This window comes from Podarcis filfolensis (assembly GCF_964270895.1).
Source record: "Podarcis filfolensis genome assembly, chromosome: Z".
NCBI lineage: Eukaryota > Metazoa > Chordata > Lepidosauria > Squamata > Lacertidae > Podarcis > Podarcis filfolensis.
In genome coordinates, this window is record NC_139617.1 from 9801386 (window position 1) to 9829048 (window position 27663).

General features: G+C 44.4%; 1 protein-coding gene across 4 annotated transcripts in view; it reads right to left on the bottom strand.

Moving 5' to 3' along the window:
- Positions 1-27663, bottom strand: part of IL1RAPL2 (interleukin 1 receptor accessory protein like 2) — a 491080-nt gene that overhangs the window by 209169 nt on the left and 254248 nt on the right. For all 4 annotated transcript variants that reach the window (XM_083595723.1, XM_083595724.1, XM_083595722.1 and 1 more), the window contains exon 3: positions 8285-8558. In XM_083595723.1, the coding sequence (XP_083451849.1) occupies positions 8285-8558 (274 nt within the window). The remainder of the gene's footprint in view (positions 1-8284; positions 8559-27663) is intronic.

The following is a 27663-nucleotide window of genomic DNA, read 5'->3' on the forward strand; positions in this document are numbered from 1 at the left end:
GCTAGTCAAATCCAGCTAGTTCACTCCAGTGAAAGAGGGTGCAAATTTGTGTATGACGCAACATATATGCACATTTTTTTTTGCAGCCCTCAGCAACATTTGAGGCTCTCGCACTGCCAAAAGCTATATAATTAAGTTGCTGGGGAAATCATGTGAATTCATCAGCTGATCGATATGTGTGTAACTGGTTTAATTTCCAAAATTAATAAGAGCCAACTGGCAGCACTGCAGGGCTGTAGCACAGCAGTTGGGCAAGGAAGAGGTCTGTGAGAGCCCCTGCTTTCCCCACATACTAAACAGGCACCCAGACAGCCTGGCCACACTATTGTGTTCCTATTAAATATGGTCCAGGGATAGGAAACCTGTGGTCCTCCAGACATTGCTGAACTACAGTGCCCATCATCCCTGTCCATTGTCCATGTTGCCAGGGATTCACAGGGGTTGGGGTCCCAACAACATCCAGAGGGCCTCTGGATCTCCATCCCAATTAAAGTCATGATTTCCAAACTCATCTATAAATTGGCATACAAAAATTCTGTGCAGATTGGTGCTCTCTTTTGGCCTCTCCCCCCCTCCCAGCAACGGAGGGAGGGTCCCTGACTTCTAATGTCTTACCTAGCATAAAAATTGGCAGCCATATTTGCAAATGTGTCAGGAAGCAATCACCGTGCACAGCAGCCTTTGCTGCAAATGCAAACCAGGTGTGAGAATCACAAGGCATGGCAAAAGAATCAGTGGTGGTGGTGGTTGTTTTTCCCACAGTCTGCACCCAATGGCAATGAAGTGTGATGTTATTACAAACTGCAAGGAGTACTATCTAGCAACTCCCTCTGGGGCTGAGGTTAGCAGCAAATCAGCTTTGTTCTTAGCTGAAGCTGTGGTTTTCCTTCCTTTCAGGAGAGCAAATTTTACATCTTTGTTTTTGTCCCCTAAGCAGATTCACTCAGGACTCTGGATGGTGATCAACGCCGACCAGCATAAACTGAACTTTTATATCTGCTAATAAAAATAGCAGAATCCATATTTTAGGCAAAGGTGCAATCTTTATTTCTTTTTTTAAAAAATCACAACCTAATGTGGAGAACTGAATTTAACATTATAAAAATGAGAAACTGAAAGAAACAGAAATTAGCAGATTCTTTCATCCCTAGTGAATTCCGAAGTCCTACAGTTGAGTTGTGTGGTAATACAACAGCCTGTGGTTTGCTAATGCTGAATTTGCAAATCATGTGGCTTCATCAGCTGATCAATATGTGTAAAATTGGTTTAATATGCAAAATTTATATAAAGAATTTTACAAAATTATTTATTATTAATAATACTAAAAGTGCCTGGAAATCTCTGGGCTACTATGAAGTTGCCAGAACATGCATCCACAGACAATTTGTGCTGATGAGTTTTAGCCATCACGGATTTTGGATTTATGTTTTATTTCAACCAATTATGGTGGCAGATAGTTTATTTCCTGGTGCTTTTGCCTGAAATGTTTCAATCCAGAGCGGAATATTTGCAGCTGATTTGTTAAGTTCTTGAAAAATGAGGCCTTGTAATGGAAACGCTGACAGTCTTAAACTACGATAGCATCAGCAGGCAGAGGAAGATTAATGGCATACCGACACGCTGCAGAATGCATTACTTTCTATACTCTGCTCAGAAATGTCAAGGTACCCAAGCTGTGTCTCTTAACTGTGGTTCGTGTTGGGCGACACAACATCACGCGGATGGTTGGGAGACATGAATTGGAAGCCAGGGTGAATTATGTTCAGATCACAATCGTCACGCTTCCTTCTAGCATCATGACAGAAACGAATCACTGTCAGGGTCATTAGGACTTCAACTATGGTGGCTGGAACCTGGGCTAGTGAGGACCTTTAGGCTGTGTTAGTAGAGTGGTTGTGTGTCCTGTGTTAGTCCTCTATTTGAATGTCTGATGAGTTAAAGATAAAGACGCATAACAAGGGATTTCAGGGGCCATCAGCACAGGCTCTGAACCTAGTCAAACCATTGGCTTGTCTGGCTCACTGCCGTCTATCCCAGGGATGGGGAATCTCAGCCCCAAGAGCCAAATGTGGTCCTCCAGGGCTGTCTGTCTGATCCTCAGGACTCTTCTCAGGCCATGCCTCTCACTGGCCCTACTCCACCCTCTTCTTGGGTGATTTCGCCTGGCTGAAACCTGTCTTTAAACTGTGCTTTTTGTTTGCCTGGATGGAAAGATGTGTGGCTGAAGAAGGAACAGCCAGAGTCCACCTCACTCCCACACTCTCCCTCTTTTCTTTCTCTCTGTCTCTCTATTGGATGGAGAAGTGTCTGGCATCTGGTGACTGGAATGTAGCCTAATTTATAAAGGCAAGAATTTCATACCTCGCTCCACATACTTTTGCCTCTGGCCTTGCCCACTACTAACACATAATCTCTGAAAAGTTGCTCATGAGGATATGCAGTCATTGTGCTGAAAAAGCCCCACACCTCCCTAGTCCATAAGGACTGACAGCGTCTCTCCAGGTTTCAGACAGGACAGGCATCTTTTCTAACCTTACAAGCAGTTGGCCAGAGATAAGAGTCTGAGACCTTTTGCATGCAAAACATGATGTCATGGACTGGTTGGGCACAGAGGAATGGCGGGAGGAACCATCTGGGGAACCGTCATGGGAAGAAGGCTCTGAGCCTAGGGATTGGTGGTCGGACAAAAATGAGTGATCAGGGGAGAAGGGGAAAAACTGGGAAGAGGAAGTGTTAGAACCTGAAGATGTTATAGGGCTTAGTTAGCTGTGGGAGTCTGTAGCAGAGAGAAGCCCAGAATCAAGGCAGAAGCTGAAGCAGGAAAGTGGGATGAAGGAGGCCAAGAGGCAGAGATGAAGAGTTCCGGCTGGTGAAGAGTCTGCAGCCTCCTGCTGCAACAGGCTCCCCTCCTCCCCTGTCTCCCAGAACCAGAAGAGGCATGAAAAAGGTGGAGGAGAGGTTGGCTTCACGTAGGCTTAGACCCTGATTGCGTGGGGAAAACCCTGGAGTCGAGGAGACCTAGACAGCTGTGAGGAGTCAGGGACTTCCATTCTCGGCAACTGCTTTTCATGGAGTAAGTCCACTGGGAATGAGCTGCTCTGCTCAATAAGCCTGACACTCCACCAAGTCTGTGGAGATTGTAATTTTGCTAATAAAGAGTTAATGCCAACTTTGAAATGTGTGATTACTGACAGGCACACACATCTGCTGTAATACTGGGCTACAACCCTTCTTTGTAACTATAGCTCCATTTGCTCCAAATATTCTAGCTGTAGGGGGTTAATTTCACCAGCATTTGGACCTGGGTACCTAGCAATATAGCCCTCTCTGCTGTGAAGAAAGCCAGCAGACAAGAGCAGTCTATTAAGTACAAATGTAAACATCTGCTTACTCAGAAGAGAAGTATGTTGTGTGCATATATCTACATATCTATATCTGTCTGGAATTACGAGATCAGTGGCATGGGCATCCAGGGGCTAATACATTATTAACCCCCCAACACACACACATTTAATGAAATGAAAATGAATTACTGTTAACTGAATCCTCCACTATTTCAAGCCACCTGCAATTTGATAAACAAAGAAAATAAGAGCACATTGCCAAATTCTGGAAAGGGGACAAAAAAAGAGATAGATAAATGCATTGAAGCAAGAAATGTGGTCTTATGTATAATTACAAGAAAAAATGCCAAGAAATGGAGTACTCAGACATTTCTTTTTTTAAAAAAAATGGGAAAGGGGAAAGAATAAAAAAAATCCTCCCTGTATAAAAAGCCTTGGCTTTAACAAAATTATTATTAATGATCAATTATATAATTGTACGTAATGATGATGATGATGATGATGATAATGATGTTATCCATACAGATCCTGAATAATGGAAGTTTTCAGGCAAGGTCACTGTTGTGCTCAGTCAGTTTGTATAGGTGGCAAGAACTCCAGGATAATCAGAAAAAGTCCTAGTGGGAAACACAGATTCCTCAGAGCTCAAGGCCTCAGATGCTGGGAGGCAACTGTAGCCCTCTAGATTTCATTACATGGCTCTCTTACTCATGTTACATACAGCCATGTGGCTTGCAAGTGTCCATTCACCTGCAAAAGGCAAGTGTCCAAAAACTGCCCCAACCTGAGAAGACATACAAGTCATCAGCTTTGTAGCTGATGCCCTCCAAAAGTTTTGAGCTACCCCATGAGCCTTAGACAACTTGGCCAATGGTTGGGGGTGGTAGGAGTTGTAGTTCAAAACATCTGGTGGGCACTAGGGTGGGGAAAGTTGCCCTATTGGCTTTTAATGTCACCTGATTCTGGTTCGGTGGGAACCTCAAGTACCACTCACCAGCCATCCTTTAGCAGCAATGCTGCAGGGCTGTCAAATAAAGCCAGTTACATAAAGTCTCCCACTTGCAGCAAGCTGCCATTTTGGCGCAGGAAGCAGTGAGGTACCTAAGCTCCACCAACTTAATGGGAGGGAACTATTTTACAATCACTGAAATACTCAATTATGCATCAAATCCACTGCTTATAGCACTTCAAGTTTAACATTTTAATACAATAGCCAATCCTATTAAATGCTATCCCATCAGGGGGCCATGGGAGACGCAGTAATGGACACAGGTCAGGCAATGGCATATCAGAGTCATGACCCAGACTGTTCCATTTGTTTGCTTGTCAGTCTCTCTGCCCTTGGAGCAGAGGCAGTTTGGGCTGGAAGCACGTTCAGACCTCTTTGCATTTTAAAGTTCTCCTGGGTGAACTTAAAGGCAAACTCATTCATTTTAAAAGAAGATCGCATGACCTCCTTGGTCCCCAATGTAAATGTGTGTTTAGGAGAGGTACTCCTCTGCTTGTTAAATGGCCCCTATTCAGCAAAGCTCTGAAATACATCATTTTGAGTGTGAGATCAAACTCATCGACTTGAAGTCACAAAGCAATGTTGGACTGATTTGAGACCGGCAGTGGCAGTGCATGCACAAGAAGTAAGGATAGCTGACTCAGTTTCTCTTTCTCTTGATTTCTCATTTTTCCAAACTTAAGCTCAGTTCTCAACATTTCCACATCAGTTTGCCATTTTTAAAAAGCCTTACATAAAAAACTAATCAGCACTTTGGTGCTAATTTCTTCAAATATACACATTTTTATAGGCAAAACAGACAGATTTTTACCAAGCACTATACCCCAGCGGGTGGTGCTGTGGGTTAAACCACAGAGCCTAGGACTTGCTGATCAGAAGGTCGGCGGTTCGAATCTCCACGACGGGGTGAGCTCCCGTTGCTCGGTCCCTGCTCCTGCCAACCTAGCAGTTCCAAAGCACATCAAAGTGCAAGTAGATAAATAGGTATCATTCTGGCGGGAAGGTAAACAGCATTTCCGTGTGCTGCTCTGGTTTGCCAGAAGTGGCTTAGTCATGCTGGCCACATGACCCGGAAGCTGTACGCCGGCTCCCTCGGCCAATAAAGCGAGATGAGTGCCGCAACCCCAGAGTCGGCCATGACTGGAGCTAATGGTCAGGGGTCCCTTTACCTTTACCTTTATACCCCAGTTTAGCATGTTAATATATGCAGTTTTATGTACTCTATTTGCCCTTGCATATGCATTTTTGATACACATTACTTGGCAGGAGTACTGTATTGCAAATTTCGGAATACTGCAAATTTCAAAGGATGGTTGTCTGGCTATTCACACCTTGTTTCAGAAAGTGTGGATTAAGTAGGTTTCCTGTTAAATGCAAACTGAATTCAATTTTCCCCCATCCATAAGTGCTGGTCACCATTGCCTTGAAGCAACTTGAAAGGATGAGGGAGGAGCTGGTTTTTTTTGTTTTTGTTTTTACAACAGACTGTGTATGTGCAAAAGCCTGCCTGATTATGTACTTCCAAAACTTCATTTTTCACCCAAGCAAGAATGAGGAAAAGAAAGCTGTTCTTCATGCACAGAACATAAGGCAGGCCCATGGAGCATAGCTGGTGCATGTGTGCAGTAGGACAAATCTTCAGTGGTGGTACCTAGCAACACACTGCACACATATCCTTACAGGCCACAACATTTTGTAGACCAGACACACTATGAAAAAACAACAACTAGCAGTGTGCATACAGGAAGAGAAAGCCCTCTTGGAGACAGAAAACAAACTTTAATCTAACAGCAAATGTTCGTAGTGTTGTGACAGTCACAGAGAATATCCAGAGATATGCAGAAGTATGTCTCTTCTGAAATTCCCCCCACCCACCCACCTCAGAGCCATATACATGGTCCCCATGTATGAATGTCATAGCTTTCTCCCCTTTGTGACAGCTGACAAGTCTTTCCACCCTGGGTCTGCATGCCATTTGTTTGCTTTTCTTGTGAGGCTATTTTGGCTGGCACATCCCTCATAGCAATTGTCACAGCTTGTTGGTGGTTAAGGCATTGTGTTGGATCCTTAGCCAAAGCGGAGGGTGGGAATCAGGAAACCCACCCCACTCCCACTCCAGGGGACCTGCGTACTCCATTAAAGGGGTCCAGGTGGCCATGCTTCTGCCCAGTCACCCAGACAGGGGCTGAAGGGCCATAGCAACCCCCCTTCACACACACACACACACACACACACACACACACACACACACACACAATGGCCTGATTTGATAGGATGATCCTCAACCAAGGATTGACCCTTCTGATCTATCAACTAGCAGGCGGGCTAGATGTTTCAGGATACACACCCAATGCCTACACCAAAGCCTACGGACATCTGTAACCAATAAAGTCTTGGCCTCTTTAATCCAAATAAGTTTCTCCCATGATTATTTCATCCTTCGTGTCTTGTTCACCCCACACCCCTGGCGCCGCTGGCAGGCTCACTGCACCTGGGCCCACAACCATCACTAATACGTTACCATTGCATCAATGATGTATTTCAAAATGCATACACACACACACAAACCAAGTGTAGAATGACTTTTTTTTTGGTCGGGTGCTCAAGTAAGCTTTGTCAGAGGTGTGAGGGGACATCTCTGTGACCACTTAAGATTCACCTCCTGCCACAGAGATATTCCCCTCACCTCCTGGCTTTGCAGAAATACAGGGAAATGTCTACCAATGTCACCTGTCCCACTCCCACTAATATAATGGATTTCCCAATTCTCTGTTTCCTCTGTAGTTGCCATAGAATGGTGCTATTTTAGCTACATAAGAAACGTTGGTTATGCCTGAAAAGCAGAAACAGAAAGGACTGTATGTCTAAATCAATGATGGGGAACCTGCAGGGCTCCAGAGGTTGTTCAACTCCAGTTCCCATCATCACTAGCCATCACGGTCAATGGTCAGGGATGCTGGGAGCTGCAACATATTCCTTATCCCTGGTGCCAATCAATCTGCAAAGATGTTACTCTGAGAGCTAGTTTTGTTGAATCTGCTATTTTGTAAGGCTTGCTTTACTCATTTGTGCTACCTAAAGTAGGTATCCAACAGAAGTGGGCGTAATTATTATGAATGGTATGAATAGTACCGGGTGTGATTATCTGTAAATACACCATGTACAGCACTGGTTCAAACCTATCCCTCATGGTTCTCTCCCATTCCTCTGCTCACTGCTATTTGTTTTGCATGCCTCCACCTCTTCCTTCCCAACCATTAAAATTTAGGTTGTAATTGTAAGATCCTTGCAGCAAAGACCCTTTATCCCCTTCTTCTTTTTGCTACATTGACAATGCTATCTTAAATATAAAATTAATCAGGATTCCCAAAGAAAGAAAGGAAAATGAGAAGCAATACAGATTAGCTGTTTCTATGATGCATACATAAGCAGTTTTATATGGGCAACAGATACCCACTTCACATCAACTCAGTATGACTGCCCCTGTTCTGTGGAATAGCACTATTGTTGAGATCCTGGCTATCTGCACTTTCCAGAAACAACTGTTCAAATTTCTGTAAGAACAAATTTCTGTTCTTACACGCTTTCCCAGCTAGAAGAGTGGGTTTCTGCCATGCATGTCTACAATGCTTTCCTTTTTAAGTATTTCTGCTGTTTTTATCTATTTCTATTGTACATCGTCTAGAGATGCTTCCACGGAAGGTGATTAATAAGTGAATTATTATTATTATTATTATTATTATTATTATTATTATTATTATTAGGCTCGGGCTTGAAAGCTGGAGTTTGAAACATTTGGAACCAGACTGGTGAAGCTATTGCACCGTGTTTCAGAAAATGTGGTTCAAATTCCCCACAGCTCTGAATCTTAAATCAAAGCACCGTTTCAAAATGCATTAAACCTGCAATTATAGTTTAGCATGATACACACCTTAGCACGCAGGTGTAGAAACCACTGTCTTGAACCTCTGCTGCATGAAACCATATGGAGTCTTCGTCTTTGCTCATTCTGACTTCAGAGAAGATAATGGGTTCTTCCAAGTCTCCTTTGTTTTTGTACCACATAAGACGAAGGCCTGTGCTTTGAGCCATGCTGTAGTTGGTCCTGATGTAGCTGTAGAAAAGGGCGCATTTCACTCGAACGGGCTCACCTGCCAAAGCCATGTATTTCTTGAGATCCACTAACCAGTCGATGCAACCATCCACTGCAAACAAAAAGAATAAGTATATATACAATATGTGTGTGTGTGAGTGTGTGTGAGTTTGTGTGTGAGTGTGGGTGTAAGTGTGTGAAAGTTTCAAAGTCTCTAATAGGACAGAACCCATTGAAATTAATATATCTAAGCTAGCTTTATGCCTATTAATTTCAGTGGGTCTGCTCTGAGTAGGACTAACATTGGATCCAAACCATTGTTCCCTACCTGTTGGCAGTCCTACCAGTAAAACATGGAAAATGGAAACACAAAACCACTTAGGAAACTGATATAAATTAATCTCATCCCTAAAGAAATAACAATTGAAACAATGCTATTTACCACTCCATGATAAGACATGAGACTAATTAAAAAGTGATGGTTTACATTACCCATTTTGACATAAACACTCTAGGTAATTATTAGAGGGCTTTGGTGGCTTCACACGTTCCCATTCCCTTTTCTATGTTTCTTTCATTCCTGCTGCCAAGATGCACCATCCTTAATTAATAATTCTAGAGCTTTCACCTCAACCACTTGACCCAATTGACCAGTTTAGTGATTGCAATTTTCTTCCAATAGAAAAAAAAACACCTAGAATGGCATCTGTTCTCAGAACCACCTCTTCCACTTTCTTTTTCCTATTTCTAGTGAGCTATGTTTTCTGTAAAATACTGATTAGTGGTGGAGACAAAATCCACACCATGTTTAATTTTGACTTGAAGGCAACCCTGCAAGGCATTTATTAGAAACCAATTAAGATACATACTTGAGTGTACAAGGACTTGAGAGATTCCGCAGAGAACATTTATAATTTTGGCAGAAAAGAGGAAGAGGCTAACTTTTTGTGTTTCATGCAATACCTTAGTCATTTAGCTAGTTTTCGTTCCCACCCCGAGGCCCCTTTTGTGCTTTCATGGTGACATGAGTACCACTGAAATGTGGCTCTTTCCCAGGCCCACCCGAGAAATTCCAGGCAATGTGGGAGGAACTCTTTGAGGCAGGGCTACAGCTCAGTGAAAGTGAGAGTGCATCTCATACCCTCCAACTGCCCCCAAAACACCAGGATCGTCACAAAAAAACATTAAGCCATCAAAGCTTCTCACTTTTTCAACACAGAGTCCCAAATTCCCAAAGGGCCTTCCCTTCAGTACAGTGTTTCAATGTGTTACTGGAAGCTCAGATGTGTGTGTCTCTCTAACACATTTCTTAGATCTATGCCTCCCTCCCTTCCCTCCCTCCACTTAATATGGTGCCACTTCCTCTTTTTATGAAAACAAGATCTGGGTCACCGGTGTTTCCCAAACTTAGATCTCCAGCAGTTTTTGGACTATGGCTCCCATCACCCAACCACTGGTCCTGGGAGTTATAGTCTAAAAACAGCTGGAGATCCAAGATTGGAAAACATCAAGATAGATCAATACTCTGTGTAGGGCAGATTCCTATGTTACAACTGTATACTGTAGTTTGCATGGAACTTAACCCTGCTCCCTCAGTCAGCTGGTCTCCCATATAGAAAGGGATGAAGGGAGTGAGGTCATTCCCATCAGCTCCAACCAGCACTACCAGTGGCCAGGTATTATGGGAATTTTAGTTCAAAACATCTGGAGGGCAGCTCATTGGCTTACCCTGGCATAGTTTTTGATTATAAGAGTTCTCCAGTGTGAAGTACTTGTGGAACCCATTTTTCTACCATTATGATCTGGCAACTCCGGCAACTAAGCTGGTGCCAAACATCTGCTTTCCTTTGGACTGCATCAGCAAGGCCAAGAAATGGGTCTTGTCATCTGGGCAGCCCAGGATGTCCATACACACTGCCCAGGCTTGTGCCCTGGGGAGGTCAGAAACAATGTGAGAGGCAGCAGCTACAAGTTACCAGTCTCCACAGTAACAGAAGGTGTTGTGATTTTTCCAGCAGTTTCACTTCATGCCCCCCCCCCCGAGGCATACTCAATTGTCTCCATTGTAGACAGGTGCCAACCAGTGGGCAAAAGCCATTCTGGTTTCTTACGACATCCCCTCCCCCCCCCCGTAGTGTTTTAGGGTGGAATGTTTCATTGCAGCACTACTCAGTTCAAGCGATTTTGCTACATTTAACAGCCCGTTCATTCCCTTCTTTAAAAGCAGAGATAAAAAATAGTTGAGGCAGAGAGAGAGTGAGTGAGAGAAAGAGAGTTGCAGCCCAAGTCACTGCAGCCCAAGTTTCCTACCCTTCTCCAGGGATGAAGCACCAGGGACCCTTCTGATACTGCTGAGCTACTGCATCATCCCTGACCACTAGCCATGCTTGGCTATCAGAGGATGGAGTCCACCACCTCTGGAAGTCCACAGTTTTCCTCATCCCTGCAATGCAAATGTATTATCTACAATCGCCTTGTGGGGGGCTTATGGCTTCATGAATGTAGCAGTAGTTCACTTGCATCTCAAGCATCATGAGCTTCCAGATTCTTCTGAGCAAAAGGCAAGAACTCCTTGCTTCCCTCACCAGCAGGCTGACTTCCTCCCTCTGTCTTTCTATCAGACCCCCCCCCCCCAAAAAAAAACCTCAGCTCATAATGCTGAGTGGCTGGGGAGGCCTGGTCAGATGGGTGGGGTATAAATAATAAATTATTATTACAAATTATTGTAATGGGAAAAGATGAGTAGTCAGAACTAGCTAATTGCATCAGGCTCCCCCCAAAAAGCTCAACAACTTTGATCAAGCCAATGGGTAGATCACAGCCAGTTTATCTTAGATTTTAATCTTTAAGCTGTTGTACACTGCTTTAAATGTATATTTTATTCATGCCTGGCCTAAGGAGAAGGGCCATCAAGGTGTAATTGCTGGACAGTGGCCAGTCAATGATGCACTTGCCTGAACCCTGGGTAAATAGCAGAGTTGGGAGATGGAGGTAACAGTGGGCGTGATGTCACACAGTAAAAATGTGTCCCTTTCAAATTTAGAGATGGGCTTGATGAACTGTTGTGAAAGCCAAAGCCTTCTTGGCAGACTGGCTGAAGGCAGGCTGGGAGAGAGACATGGAGATGTCTGGAATCCAGTGCTGGGCTGCTTTGAAGAAATCTCTCTCCACTGAAGATTTTGCTGTAAATGTGTCTAAATAAATAATATCTCAAAGACACTGCAGACTCCTCTGTGCCTTATCTTCCCCAAAGGAATATCGACCCTGGTTGAGTGCCGAGACGCCTTGGAATCTCATGCCCCACTCAGCAGAAATTGGGGTGGCCAGTACCACTGGTTATGATTGCACTGTTGGCGTACAAAGATCTCTCCTAAATCCATCACTTACCAAAATCCCAGCCCTCTTTGACAGTTCTCTCTAGCTCTTAATTATTTTTCTTTAGTTACTTTAAGCTCCTCTCAAATCCCTTCAAATCCAGGCTTAGAAGACTAATTTCCAAATCACAGCATCTCAAATTTAATTACAGTGTGGTCACTTGAACTGAGCAAGTGGACCATATTTCAAATGCATTTTGCATGGTTCAGCTAAATTTCCATTTGTAAACCTTTGTCATGTAAGGTTTCAAGACAGGTTAAGTTCAAGAGGCAGCAGGCATGATCTGAAAACTAACGCAAGAGTCATGTGTAAAATAAAATAAAATAAAATAAAATGTTCTTGGCGTTAATGACACACCAAATCCTCTTTTTCAGAAAACGTAACTGAAGTATTAAAATGCAGAGCCTGAAAAATCTAGCCACGCTGTCTGTCCTCCTGAATAAGTAGATACATTTTCATTATAATCCTGTAATATTGCACTGACAAAAACATGGATGCTCCTGGATATGAATGGGTGGAGCTAAGGCCAGAGTTCACAGGTCAATTTCTGACATATCAGGGTAGGACTGGGAAAGACTCCAGTCTGAAATACTGGGGTCATGCTGCTATTCATTGTGTGGTCAGTATTAGACCAGATCAGTGCTTCCCAAACTTGGGTCTCCAGCTGTTTTTGGACTACAAATCCCATTAACCCTGGCTAGCAGTCCTGCTGGTCAGGGAACTGTAGTTATAGTCCAAAAACAGCTAGAGACCTCAAGTTTGGGAAACACTGATATAGACCAATACTCTGTGTAGGGCAGATTCCTATGTTACAACTGCAAACTGTATCAGCAGAACAATTTGCATGGAGCTTAACCCTGCTTCCTCAGGGAATAACCTTTCTGAATATTCTCTGCATTATGCATCTGATGGTTAAACAATCACAACTTGTTTCATGGCATCATAAGATGGTGAATAAGCATAGATATGAAGCAAATTAGATTAAATAAAAAAAAGGACCTCAGAGTGACCTTAACAAGGGCTGAACATTTATCTTTCATTGCTTAGAGGTTGCTTGTTTGAACAGCTTATTAAAAGTGGATCTTAAGGTTGCCCTAAGAAATCAAATACAGCTAACCCTTTAGACCAAGAAAACAGGCAGTCTATATTCATCCCTGTCCTTGGTTGAATGGTACACGTGGCTTTGGTTTGTGTAAACAAAGTCTGCTTGATTTGACATTTAGGGCAGTGCTTGTACTGAAAGCATCCTTGTTGTTGCTTTCAAAGTGAGAGATCAAGAACAATCCATCGTTTTCATGTTATTTCACCATTCATAGGCTTGATTGTCATGATAATGGACTTCTTCCGCAATCCTCATCAAGCTTAGACTCTTGGGTAGGAATAGGACAAAAGCCATGATTGTAACCATCTGCTCAAAAAGAGCAGGATGAAGAGGGGCTTCACATAGCCATAATGGGCAGCTATGCCCTTTCTACCTCTTCCCAGCCATGCCAGGTGCACAGCAATGGGCAAGGACAGAGATGACATACCAAGATTCACCCCCCCAATAGGGAGATGGCAGAGCTCAATGGTAGAAGACATACTCTGCATGAAGGGGATCCAGAATCTACCGTATTTTTTGCACCATAACACTCACTTTTTTCCTCCTAAAAAGTAAGGGGAAATGTCTGTGCGTGTTATGGAGCGAATGCCTACGGATGGTGGGGGGATCTGCTGCAGTCGTGAGCAGAGGATTCATGGTTCCCCTTCCTTCCCTCCTCCGTGGCGCGCTTTGATATATCAAAGCAGGAGAAGAGCCGCTGAGTGGGGAGGAGAGAGGGACAGAGAGCCTGCTTGCTTTAAAGGAGCAAAGCGGGAGAGGAGAGGAGCTGCTTACACAAGTGTAAGCGGCTCCTGTCCGGTTGGCTCCTTTAAAGCAAGCAGGCTCTCTGTCCCTCTCTCCTCCCCACTCAGCTCGCTAAATAGCAGCAAAGTTTTTCAGCGAGCTGGGAGGAGGGAGACAGCTCGCTAAATAGCAGCAAAGTTTTTCGCAAGCAGGCTCTCTGTCCCTCTCTCCTCCCCACTCAGCTGGCTAAATAGCAGCAAAGTTTTTCAGCGAGCCGGGGAGGAGGGAGAGAAGCAGAGCCTGCTTGCTTTAAAGGAGCAAAATGGGAGAGGAGAGGAGCCTTCTCCTCTTATACCCCTCTTCTGCATTATTAACAGCATCCTTCTCCACCCACCCCACACATGTTCCTTGTCCCTTGAGTGCTTTTCCTTCCCTCCCCACTTAAAACGTGGTGACAAAGCCATGGATCCACATGGATCCTCAGGATTTTTGCACTGGGTCACCCCAAATTCACCATCAGATCACATAGCATGTCCATGGCTACAGCTTGCACCAAAAAACACACACACCCACTCAGTGGCGTAGCGTGGGGGGTGCAGGGGGGGCGGGCCGCACCGGGCGCAACATCTGGGGTTAGGGCAAATCCATGGGTCAGGGGGCGCAAATCCACGGGTTAGGGGGCGCAGATCCACGGGTTAGGGGGCGCAAATTACTTGCCTTGCCCCGGGTGCTGACAACCCACGCTACGCCACTGCACCCACTGTTGCCTGGGGCCGCAGTGGTGCAAAAACGTGGTTACAAAGCATGGATCCACATGGATCCTCAGGATTTTGCATTGGGCTACCCCAAACTCACCGTCAGATCACATGTCTGTGGCCACAGCATGAACCACCAAAATCATACATCCACTGTTTCGTTTAGAATATTTTTTTTCTTGTTTTCCTCCTCTAAAAACTATGTGTGTGTTATGGTTGGGTGCGTGTTATAGAACAGAAAATACGGTAGTTTACATTTCTATCCCACCTTTCCTTCAAGGAGTTCAATATTGTCCTCTTCCTCTCCTTTTTATCATCACAACAACACTGTAGGTTAGGCTGAGAGTGAGTGATTGGCACAAGGTCACCCAGTGAGCTTCATAGCTGAGTGGGGACCACCGGCATAGCAACTGCCACCAGCCCCTAGGGCACCCAAAATTGCTGAGCTTTTTTTCAGAGATAGCCCTGCACAAGCCAAGCACCCGGAAGGGGCAGTGACTCCAGGGCCCTGCAGCACATGTGCCACCCAGTGCCCCCCTGGCCCCCCTGGCCCTGCTACTGGTGGGGATTTGAACCCTGGTTTCCCAGATCTTTTTCTAACACTCGATTCACTATACCACACTGGCTAGTATCTTAGGGAGCACAGCTAGAAAAGCATGCTCTCTGCTTGAGAATCTAAAGAGCCTCTTTCAGACAGGGCCAACTAGCCAATACATAAAATGGAAGATTGCATTTTATGAGTTTGGGGTTTTATTTTTTGAAAACAGCAGGCATGTGGGGGGCAGCGTAGCGGCAATCAAGACCAAGAGCATTCTGTGCAAAAAAGAAAGTTTAATATATTCCCTGCCATGCTATGGCTCCAATGGAAATCTCTCTCACTACCTCAAGCTGTTATTTCCCCTGGGATGGAATTTGGCATTGTTAGGAAGGACCAAAATTCAGAGGTAGAGCTCATGTTATATATGTAGAAGGTCTCGGGTTCAATCCCTATGCACCCCCAGGTATAGCTGCGTAAGACCCCTGTCTGAAACTTTGGACATCTACTACCAGTCATTGTAGATATAATGCATTAGGTAGATCAATGGTCCAAACTAGTATAAGGCAGCTGCTTATATGCACATGAATATGGTTTCAAGGTGTGTGTGCTTTACATCAGGACCAATTTGTTGTTGGCATCTGTCTGACTCAAGAGACATAGAGTGTCGATCCCGGGGTGAATCTAAACTGCTGGAGAATCACAGTGCCCGCTGTGGCTGCAGAGACTGGTAACTCATAACTGCTGCTTCCCTGGGTTTCCCAGACGACAAGACCCACCTCTCGGCTTCACTGATGTGGTCCAGAGGAAAGCAGAGCAATATATTTGGTGCTTGCTGGGCTGCAGGAGTTGCCAGACCACAACTGTAGAAAAACAGGTACCACAAGTACTTCATACTGGAGAATTTTCATCATTAAAAACTGTTCCAAGGTAAGCCACTATGTTGTCCTCCAGATGTTTTGGACTACAATTCCCTTCATCCCTGGCCACTGGTAATGCTGGTTGGGGCTAATGGGAGTCATAGTCCAAAGCATTACTTGAGGAACTGCCTTATCCCTTATATACCCAGCAGATTACTGCAGTATGCAGGAGACTTTTTCCTAGCGGTCCCAAAGAGATCCGAAGTACCGTATTTTTCGCTCTATAAGACGCACCAGACCATAAGACACACCTAGTTTTTGAAGGAGGAAAACAAGGGAAAAAATATTCTGAATCCCAGAAGCTAGAACAGCAAGAGGGATCGCTGCGCAGCGAAAGCAGCGATCCCTCTTGCTGTTCTGGCTTCTGGAATAGCTGTGCAGCCTGCATTCGCTCCATAAGACGCACACACACTTCCCCTTACTTTCTAGGAGGGAAAAAGTGAGTCTTATAGAGCAAAAAATACGGTAAGTTGGAGCAGGTCTTTTACTGTGGCTGCTCCTGCTCTGTGGAGCAGTGTTCCGGTTGAGATATGACAGGTGGAGACATTTTTGTTTCAATAAGCTTTCTCGGTTGGATAGATATTTTTCTGCCATGGGTGCCCACTTTGCATTGATTTTTACATTCATTTGCTGTTATTTCCTGTGCTGTTTTAAACTGTTTTTATTATATTGTGCACATTGCCCAGAGACATATGTGGAAGGTGACATAACCTCAACATCTGGAGGGAGCCACATTGGCTAACCCAGAATTATACCATATTACTGAATATGTAACAACTCCAGAGACATCCTGGGGCAAATTGGGGTCTTTTTTTCTTTTTCTTTTTTTTTAAAAAGTGACATAATACATTTCCACATTGACAAGTCTGTCTATTTCTTCAGCTGGGTCCAAATATTATTACAATTTTGTACCAAGCACAGAAGTTAATGATGGGAATAATTAAAGGATGTGGATGCCTCTGTTGAAAGGGAGCAATGTATGTAAGCCATGATTCTTCATTGTTTCTGCCTGGCTTGGAGCTCTTTCATTTGTTGCCTGGCTAAGTCTTCAACGAGCTCCAAGGAGATAATTACAAAGAGCAACATGTTCTGAGAAACTGACTGAAGACTATTTATAACAGGGTACGTAACATTTGATGACATTTAGGGGAAGGGTGGGGGGACTTGAAATGAGCTTGGACTAAATCATAATCATTGAAGAGAGGCTAATCAAACAGAAGATGACTCCCCGCCCGCCCCCCCGCCCGTGTCATTTTCTCTCATCGAAAGCCACATCAAGAATGTTTCTTCTTTTCGTAGCTATGCATGGGCTCAAATCTAGGTCAAGCTCTCTAAAGCTTATGCTGTAAAGTAAGATTCCCTCCCACCCAAGATAGTAACTGAACTACCCGTCATTGGAGCACAAAAACCGCAAGCTTTATCTGAAAAATTCCCCATGCTATTATTTTAAACATGATGGGGGCTACAAAAATGGAGTTTCATATGCTACTATCATTCTATCTCACCCTTCCTTCAAGGAGGTAAGGGTGGTATAGCTGGATCTCTCCTCCCCACAATTTTATTCTCACAACCCAGTAAGGTAGGTGCATCAAAGCAAGTTTACCATCATTTTTCTCCTGCCCATCTTTCAAGGAGGTAAGAGTAGTATATCCCAAAGTCCTTAGCTCAGGGGGGTACCATTTGCTTTTCATCTAGAAGGTCCCAGGTCCAATGTCAGACATCTCCAAGTAAGGCTTGGAAAGAGTCCTAGTCTGAAACTCTAGGGAGCTGCTGTCAGTCAGTGTAGACAATACTAAGCTAGATGGCCCAATGTAAGGCAACTTTCCATGTTCCTATGCAGCATCTCATCCTCACAATAGCTATGTGACACAGGTGTGTTAATGGTAATCTTGCCATCATTTTATCCTGCCTTCCTTTAAGGATGGTCTGCCTTGTTTCTTTTCCCCATTGTTTTATTCTCACAACAATCCTATGAAGTAGGTTGGGTTGAGACTGTCCCAAAGCCATTTGAGTTTGGGTCAACCTAGTTCTGATTAGATACATTAATAATTACAACATACAGCTTGTTTCAGATTATGTCTATACCAACCTATTTCCATACAAGCCAACTCCTGGGATGCGTGCCCGTGACATTTTATTCCAGAATCATTGGAAATTGTTTCTTCTAGGCAGCCTAGATCTACTGCATTTTTGCCACCAAAAAGTGCTTCTTGAGAAATTGGTTTCATTCTTAAAATAATAGCTCTTTGCAGATTAATTCTGCATTACCTTGCAGTGGGGACATATGAAAACAGATGAGGGCATTTCCAGCAATGGGAGTTGATCCACACCTGCCCAATAACAACCGCTACTTCCTTATTCATTCTCCTGGGGCATGTGCAAGGAGGAAAAGGTGTAGATAACCTAATTGTCAGGATGCTGATGAGGGTGCACCAGGGGGCAGCGGGGCTGGAGTCCGACTCAGGAGAGACATGTAGTACTTTCTGGGGACCCATACCAGCCAGGAGGCAAGAATCAGAAGCAGGGGAAGTTTCAGAGCTGGAGGGTGGAGAAGAGGAAGAGTCAGGTCAGGCAAGTGAAGAGCCAGGTGCTTCCCCACCCTCTCCTGAACCACTACCACCCAGAACCAGGAGGGGATTGAAAAGGGAGGAGCAGAGGAACAGAAACAGTCTCTGGCTACATGTACACAGCCCTTTGGGAGAAGATATATAAACCATTGGAAGGGGAATGGTCCCCAACTGCTGCAACTGTTCCATAGAGCACAGACCTAGCAATAGCTGCCTAGCAGTTGTATTGGTGTGCGTAGATATCCAGAGCTGTAGAAGCGACCGTGAGTGTTACCTTTGACAATAAATACTTAACTATCTGCCATGTGCATTCCTTTGGCTGGTTTCAAATGCATACCAAGCAACCACAATCTACTCTGGTTTCAGGATCTAGAATCAACCCAGATTGAAAACAGCATGTTGAGGATGAGCATGATTCTGCATTGAGGAAAAACTACATTTTTTTTGCTACAAACAGGTTAGTGCGCACGGAGCCTTGGTCTGGTCAGTGAAGGGAGACTTGCCTCAGGAACCCCATGTACCATGAAGAAGACTAACATAGAGTGCAATAAATAAATAAAAGGGAGTAAATAATGCAGCACACTGTTACAGGGTGTAGTGACTGGCTGCCAAACTCAGAGGGTGGTATAGCACAGGATATGTATGCAGGAGGTCACATCTCCAAGTAAGGAATACTTGTATGTAAAGCCTGTGTCAATGGCATTTGCTTTTGAGGGCCACAGGTCTCCTCCATGCCGGATGAGCATCAGAACCAGCAAAAGGCGTTGCATTGCCTGAGGTGGGTAGGCAGGGGCTGTGTTGCCTCCACAGCTACTCACCTCCAACTGCTCACTTCCTCTTCCTACATTGCCTCCTTCAGGCAGGCATGAGAGGGAAGGAGGGAGAGAGCAGAGTGGTGGTCATCAGCAGTAGCAGCACAAGCAGATGGGAGCAGTGCAGCAATGTTGGCCAGCCACACTGAACACAATGAAGTTCTCTGAAAGGGCCCTTAGGATCACACATTCTCCTTATACACACTTACTTGAGAGTAAATACCATTGAACTCAATGGGACTTGGAAGTAGACATGCATCAGATCCTGCTGTTAACGTGCAGAAGCCCTCAGAATATAGCCCTTATATCAAGCAACTAATCATGCTCCGAGTTTCAGGAATAGATGAAAAGGAAATCTTGAAATCCGACAATGGATTGTCAATGAACTTCACTGCTGGCAAGCCAGAATATATATTTCTCTATCTGCAATAATTGTACAACATGTACGCCACATTTCAAATGATTTGCTGTGGTTCATATTTTAAATAAATCCAGTGGTCTAGGGATTCTGGGTGCATTTTAGCATGAACCATAATAATTTATGAGCAATTATAAGAGAGCGTGTACACAATCACTAAGTAATTTGTCTCTCTGCTTGCTGTCATATGAATAATCTTTACATTCCAAATCTGCCTGTAACACTTTTTGTAAGCAACTGTCACCCGAAGCAATTCATAATTGTGGGACTGTTAGACGTGTCAGAATTTTTAAGCTCAACGTAAAAATGAAAATGAAAAAAAGTTACACAACTCATGCTATTTTACTGTTGCATATGCTCCAGTATATTGCAAGCATGCCCCATCAAATCACTTCATGCTGTTCCTTGTTTCCAGTAGGAACAGTTGAATCTGGTGCAATTGGGGAAACGGGGCACTGCTCCACCAACCTCAGCCTGCTCCCTGAGAAGTTTGGAGAATGGAGAATGGAGACAAAACCAGGAACAGCTGGTAAGGTTCTCCTGGCTTCCCAACCCAGTGGATTACTAAGAGGAGAGGAGAGAGGTGCAAGGAGCTTGATCTGGTACAGCATCGGGTGGTGGAACCAATTCAACACTCTAACCACTATGTTTTGCACTGGGCCAAGCCCTCTGCTTGTTACCACTCCCTTCACATTCTTTGTAAGTGCCAGCAACCAGCTGTGTAGGGAAGCCAGGAGACCAATAGTGCCTCAACAGCACGACCTCATGCTGGATACTGTGCCTGACATTGGCTTCAGCTCCCATCTATCATTGACTTCTCTGCTTTCTACCCCACCCATCCAAATGGGCATCAGCTGAGTAGGAATTTTGCTGTAAAAGTCTACAGACTTAAACATGGAACTGTAGAGTTGGAAGGGACCAGGTGGGGGCATGTAGTCCAACCCCCTTGCAATACATGTATCTTTTGCCCAACATGGCGCTCAAAACCATGACTCTGAGATTAAGTGTTTCATGCTACACTGACTGAGCTATTACAAAAGGTGAGAGCCAGCATGGGGTGTAGTGGTTAGCTTGTTACACTCCAGCTGAGAAGATCCAGGTTCAAATTGCCACTCAGCCACAAAGCTCACTGTGTGAACTCTCAATCTAACCTACCTCACAGGGTTGTTGATAGGAAAAGCCAGGATGGGTGGGCTACACTGCCTTGAGATTTTCAGAGGAAAGAGGGATACAAATGTAATAAATATAATCAAGGGAACAAGGATTATACACGGGCACATATGAGTGTATTCATATACCTACACACATATGTCCCAAAACTACAGGACTAATTCAAAAGACCCAAGGAATCTTTGGGCTCAGGTTTCTCAAAGAACAGCCCTTCACACCACAGGAAGAACCTCTTTAGAAACCAAAGAAAGTTTCAATGACAATTTCTAGAATTGCAGAGAAGGTGGGGCAGTCTGTGGTTCAAATGACAAAATGTAAACAATGTTGTTTGGTATGCCCAAACCTGAAATAGCAGCTTGGATCCTACAGCACAAGATCCTAAGAAAAGCCCCACTGAATTCTGATCAAAGGCCCCTCTAGTCCACAATTTGCCTATGGGAAGCCCACAATGTGATTTGAGTGCCTGTAACAGACAGTGAGGTGGTGCACCACTGCCCACTAAATCTCTGGTTGCTTGCATTGCTGCTGCTTACCAAGGGCGAGGCACCAATAGGGTTGGCACGGTGCAAACCCACCAGCAGGTCCACAGAATTGACTCTGCTGGTCCATTTGCACCACACTGACCTTGATACTGCCCTCTTCATTCCCCTCTGCCTCCTGATAAGGAGCAGCAATATGCTTGAGTGGAGGGCAGGTGGCACCCTACCATTCTGCCTGTTACTAATGAGCACAGCAAGCACTCTCATTACTCATGATCTCCCACCTGCGAGTCCCAAAAACTAGTAGAGGCAATATACAGTCATCATAATTAGCAGCTGTTGATATCGTTATCCCCCATAAATTTGTCCAGTCTTTTGGTAGATAGACTCCATTGTTTGTGCTGTTTGAAGAAGTACTGTACCCTCTCTTTTGCCTGTCCTGAATCTCCTTGGCATGGTATTCAAATTATTCCTGGTCACTTCTTCATTTGCTTATCTCATGTTGTAGTGCTAGGATGGTGAGGCTTATGGCTCTCCAGATATTGTTTGACTGCAAGCCACCATTGGCCATGCTGACTGGGGCTGATGGGAGTTGTAGTCCAGCAACACATGGAGGGGCACAGGCTCCCTGCCCCTGTACAATACCTTTACTAGGAGAAAAGCTAAGTAAAGCAAAATCTTGACATTCCTGTTTCTGTTGCTTTTGAGCAGTCTAGAATACTGAGATGTTGTAAACCAGGGGTAGATAACCTTTTTAGAAAAAAGAGGGAGGGGAAATGTAATACCTGAAACAATATACAGTTAATTTCTATATTGCTTCCAGTTTAGGGGCTTCCTCCAAGGAAATATACCTAAGATTGCACCTCAAGTACTGGAACCAGCAAAGGCAGTGCTATATCCAAATATAGGCTGGCTCTGTCCTCAGTGATTTCCATTCAGTTCTGTGGACAGGTGCTACCCAGAATGTAGCTGAGAAGAGCAAAGCCTCACCCCCAAAACTACGTCCAGGGACTCCATCCCAAAACTGAGTATCTCTTTCCTTCCCTGCCAGTCCTTTCTGTGGACAAGCTGAAAAGTGCTTCATTTGAGGGCACCCTTTGTGGGCGAGGTCACAACTTGTTCCCTAAGCCCAGTAGGGGGCTATTTGCATGGAAGTCTTCAAAGTGCTTGATAGCCTTTGGTGCAAGGTAAAGGTAAAGGGAACCCTGACCATTAGGTCCAGTCGTGACCGACCCCAGGGTTGCAGCACTCATCTCGCTTTATTGGCCGAGGGAGCCGGCGTACAGCTTCCGCGTCATGTGGCCAGCATGACTAAGCCGCTTCTGGCGAACCAGAGCAGCACACGGAAACGCCGTTTACCTTCCCGCCGGAGCAGTACCTATTTATCTACAGTGGTACTTCAGGTTAAGTTCTTAACCTGAAACTGTTCTTAACCTGATGCACCACTTTAGCTAATGGGGCCTCCTCCTGCCGCGCTGCCGGAGCCCAATTTCTGTTCTTATCCTGGAGCAAAGTTCTTAACCTGAAGCACTATTTCTGGGTTAGCAGAGTGTGTAACCTGAAGTGTACGTAACCCGAGGTACCACTGTAATTGCACTTTTGACATGCTTTCGAACTGCTAGGTTGGCAGGAGCAGGGACCGAGCAACGGGAGCTCACCCCGTCGTGGAGATTCAAACCACCGACCTTCTGATCGGCAAGCCCAAGGCTCTGTGGTTTAACCCACAGTGCCACCCACATCCCAACCTTTGTTGCAAAGCATAGTGCAAATGATTGCATATGTTGCATATAATTAACTATACCAAAGAAAAAAGCTCACCCCAAGATTTCAGTAAGCATCAAGGTCAATACCTTTAGAACACCCAGTTCTGATTTCAACCGCACTATATTGTAAAGGCTATGAAACAAACACCCCTTTCTAGCTGATTGCTCACTAGCAGCCTATTAAGGTTGGGGCCTATGATAAACCTACAATCAGCCTAGGTAGGGAAGAAATTAGTGTTCTGCACCATGTAGAAGAAAGAAAGACTGGTTTAGTTGTAATTTAAGCAATTTTTTATTTATTTTTTGCACCCAGCTTGAAAGCAAAATTTTGCAGGGCTCCCAATGTACCCTGTTCCTTTTAGGTACCAATGCTGATTTACAAACTAGGGGGGTCACTTATGGCATCACTAAGAGAGAGAGAGAGAGAGAGAGAGAGAAGACACATATCTGCATACAATTTGTATATGCTAATTCACCTGCATATGTTATTTTAATTTAAATAGAAATACAATGCAGCTCACTTTGGTGGAGAGGACTGTGACCAGGTGACCTGTGTGCCTGCCTGCTCAGTATAGGTGGTAGCTATTTATGAGTGACTTCAAGGATGCTCCCTACTATAGAAAGGTAAATTTTACATCCAGTACCTTGCTCACTTTTGCCTCTGGCTCATAGCCCCTGGAAGCTTTGCAGAAGCAACTGTGGCCCTCAGTGTCAAACACTGAGCTGGCAGTAAATCACACCTTTTAAAGTTGGAGTTAACTCTTTATTAGCAAAAATACTATCTCCACAGACTTGGTAGAGTGCCAGGTCTAATGAGCAGAGCAGTTCATCTCCGGTAGGTCTTGCCCCATGTATTAGTTCCCAAGATTGAAAGCTCACACCTCCCCACAGCTGCCTAAGACCCCCTCTCTCCAGGGCTTTTCCCAAGGGGAGACACCTATGAATCTTCACCAGCCTGACTCATCTCTGCCTCTTGGCCTCCCTCCACCCCCTGCTTCAGCTTCTGCCTCTGATTCTGGACTTCTCTCTGCCACAGACTATCCTGGTTCACTGAGCCCTGTTACCCCTTCAACTTCCAATACCTCCTCTTCCCAGTCTTTCCCCTCTACTCCCTGTGGCCACTCACTGTTGTCCGACTACCACTCCCTGGGCTCTGAACCTCCTTCCCTTGTTGGTTCCCCAACTGGTTCCTCCCACCAATCAGTCCATGACCCTCAGGCTGAAAAAAGGTTTCTCTACTCTGTGTGGAGCGCTCTTGTTCCAGCACTCAGCTCTTCTGAGTGAAAAGCACATCTGTACAGAGAAATCTGTGCATTTTATGATGGGTGATGATGGAAAACAGCTCCACACTTTGGATTCTACTGTAGTTAGATAGTCATCAATGAAAATGAGGGGAGAGCAGTCAATTGTTATGTTGCTCCTCCAAGGATATGGTGGAAAGCAGAGAAAGGGAACATATATATTAAAAGGCTACCTAAGCAGCAATTCTGTGCATGAGTCTGGCATATTCCATCAGGAGAAGCATTAACATAGCCAAACTATCTTGCCAGTGAAAAGGAACAGATGAAAGGGGGAGGGGGAGAGAACGGAAAATGTATATTCCTTTCTGACTCTCATCCACTAGACGTGTTTTAATAAGGTACCATTTGATAATATTTCATATTTTGATCAATTAAAAGCTGCCCATGATTCTGACTCTCTTTTCGTTTTAAATTGCATTTTGCTCTGAAGCAGACAATAATTCTGAGGGAAAAGACTGAAGCACATTGGACTCTCCGCTGTTATCAAGCAAAATGACTTTTTTGTGATTAGAGTTGGATGAAAAGAGCACATGTAAACTGTCAGAAAGTTTGTCTTGAGTAAGGGGATAAGTACAGCAAGTACATTCTTCTCACAAGCACACCATAGTAGTTTTATAGCACCATATTGCCCAAATAACCCATGTTGTTGGAGTGGTGTGATTTAGAAGTGCATTATTTGGTCACATACAAAGCAGAAAATATACCCCACACTGCCTATTTGACAGTGACCCAGCTGGACCCAGAAATACCCTGTTAAGGATGTAGTGCTTAGTGTGTCTAGAAGGACACAGCAGCAGATGAGAATTGTGCTTTTGTTTAAATCAAGGGCTCTGTGAAGAGGCTGCTAGGCAAGTGGTCAAGCAAGCTTGCCATACTTTGAAAAAACCCATTCAACTAGACTGATCCCTAATGTGTCCCTTTTAGGATTATCACAACAAGCTGCAGTTTGGTATTAGAGGATAAGAGAGCTTGTAACATTTGAAAGAAAAGCTTGTGCATTTGATTCCCCGCCCTCTGTTACCTAGTTACTAATTGCAGCTGCTTTTTCTACTCTCATACATGTGCTGTGAAATTGACTGGACCAGGCCACAGCAAGCGGCTTCTACTGCAGTAAGTATTAGTCCTTATTGAGCAAAGAAACACTGAAAGAAATCAATATTCTTCAGTGGCATGGATCCAAGGAAGACTAGTCCTTCTATATGCTTCACAAGAGTATTGCAAATACTTCTAAAATAGTTCCAAATAGAGGAAGCGCCCGTCATGACCTATGACTTTTGCACTACAATGCATGTATATCTGTCACATAAAAGCTGGAAACTGCTTTTGAGTTTTCCAAAGGCTACAGAGCCCTAAAATAACAAGTTCAAACAGATAGTAAATACAAAAATTAATACTGTGGACATTTGTGCCCACACCTGAAATAACAGGCAAGATGCATCGCACTGAAGCAAATCTAGCCCAGTCACTAGACCATGGGACTCTTAATCTCAGAGCTGTGGATTCAAGCCCCACATTGGGTAAAAGATTCCTGCAGTGCAGGGGTTTGGGCTAGATCGTCCCTTCAACTCTACAATTTAATGATTCTATGATAAAAAACCCTGGAAGACCCCGATGCTGGGAAAGATGGAGGGCACAAGGAGAAGGGGACGACAAAGGACGAGATGGTTGGACAGTGTTCTCGAAGCTACCAGCATGCGTCTGACCAAACTGCGGGAGGCAGTGGAAGACAGGAGTGCCTGGCGTGCTCTGGTCCATGGGGTCACGAAGAGTCGGACACGACTAAACGACTAAACAACAACAAATGATAAATGCATTAACTTGTACACAGGAAATCTGCAACAAATCTGCAGAGTGGGCAAATCAGGGGGTAGAGACAACAGCAACCTAGTGAGCATGCATCTCTCCTCAGCTATGGATGAGCTTAGTCCTAGCTCAGAAACTGAGCTCGAATTCTGATTCCATTTGTATTTGTGTTGAGAGAGACTTGACCACACACACAGAGGGGGGAGGCGCTTTCCCAGAGTTCTGGGCATGTGGTCTTCACAAGATGGAGAGAAGTTCTGTGCCACATGCCCCAGCATGTGCAACCCTGAATTGCAGGTCAATTAATGAGGACAATGATAACTTGAAGAATTTCAATGGAAGATTGAAGGGTTTTGACAAGATGAGCTAAATGGTCTTGAAGGTGCACAGGACATATCTCAGCTGCAGACCACAAACTTCATATTTAGATGGTCCCAGGCTCAGTCATCAGCATCTTTGGGTAGGGCTAGGAAATGCCTTCTTTTAAAAACCCTGTAAAACCACACACGGTCAATGTGGACCAGCCTTCTCCAACCTAATGCTTTCCAGATTTTTTTGGCCAGCATTCCTTTGGCCAGCATTCATCCTTGACCATTGGCCATGTAGGCTGGAGATTATGGGAGATGTGGTCCAAAACACTGGGAGGGCACCACATTGGAGAAGGTTGACATAGACAATTCAGAGTGAGAGAGACTGAATTTTTGATGTGGCTTCTTATTTATCTGTTTACCTTAATTTAATTTCCATACCTTCCTTTATCTGAGGATAACAGGGTGGGTTTACAATATAAAAACACAAAAATACACAACATAGTAATGAACAAAAACAATCCTTATCCCCCCACCACAGTTTACAAGGTCATAGATTGTATAATTAGTCAAAAGCCTGAGAGAAGAAGAAAGTTTGTGCCTGCCACCTAAAGATAAGTAATGAAGGCACCAGGCAATCCTCTCTGGGGGGAGCATTCCACATTTTTATGCCACTACACATGTAGACCTTTCACTTCAGAAATAAAAGCTGCAGCAGGAGACTTCACTGAGTTCTACTAGACAGGGCTCTATCAAAAAGTAGAACCCAGCATGTCTGCCAGGCAACCTGACAGTTCTGATGGCAGCTTTTTACCAGGGTTGGGAGTGGGTAGGGATGTCCAAGAAGATTCAACTGATGGAGAGGAGAGCAAATGAAAACTGGCAGGTTAAAGATTGCCCGAGATGAGAATGCACAATCTAGTGTGCTTTCTGCCATCTTTTCCTTGTGGTAACCAAAAGATGTTCCCAGATACAGGTTACCCCCAAATGAACCTTCTCAGCACAAGGTTTGCCACTTGAAAGGAATGTGTTTTCCACACCTGGCACACACTGCAAACCTCAGAATCAAATATTTATTCTGACAGAAAACAATAGGCCTTTAAAAAATATATCAGCCATTCTGAGTGAGGAAAAGATTATTTCTTTCTCTCAACACATCAGAGAAGATGTACAGGTAGCACAATTA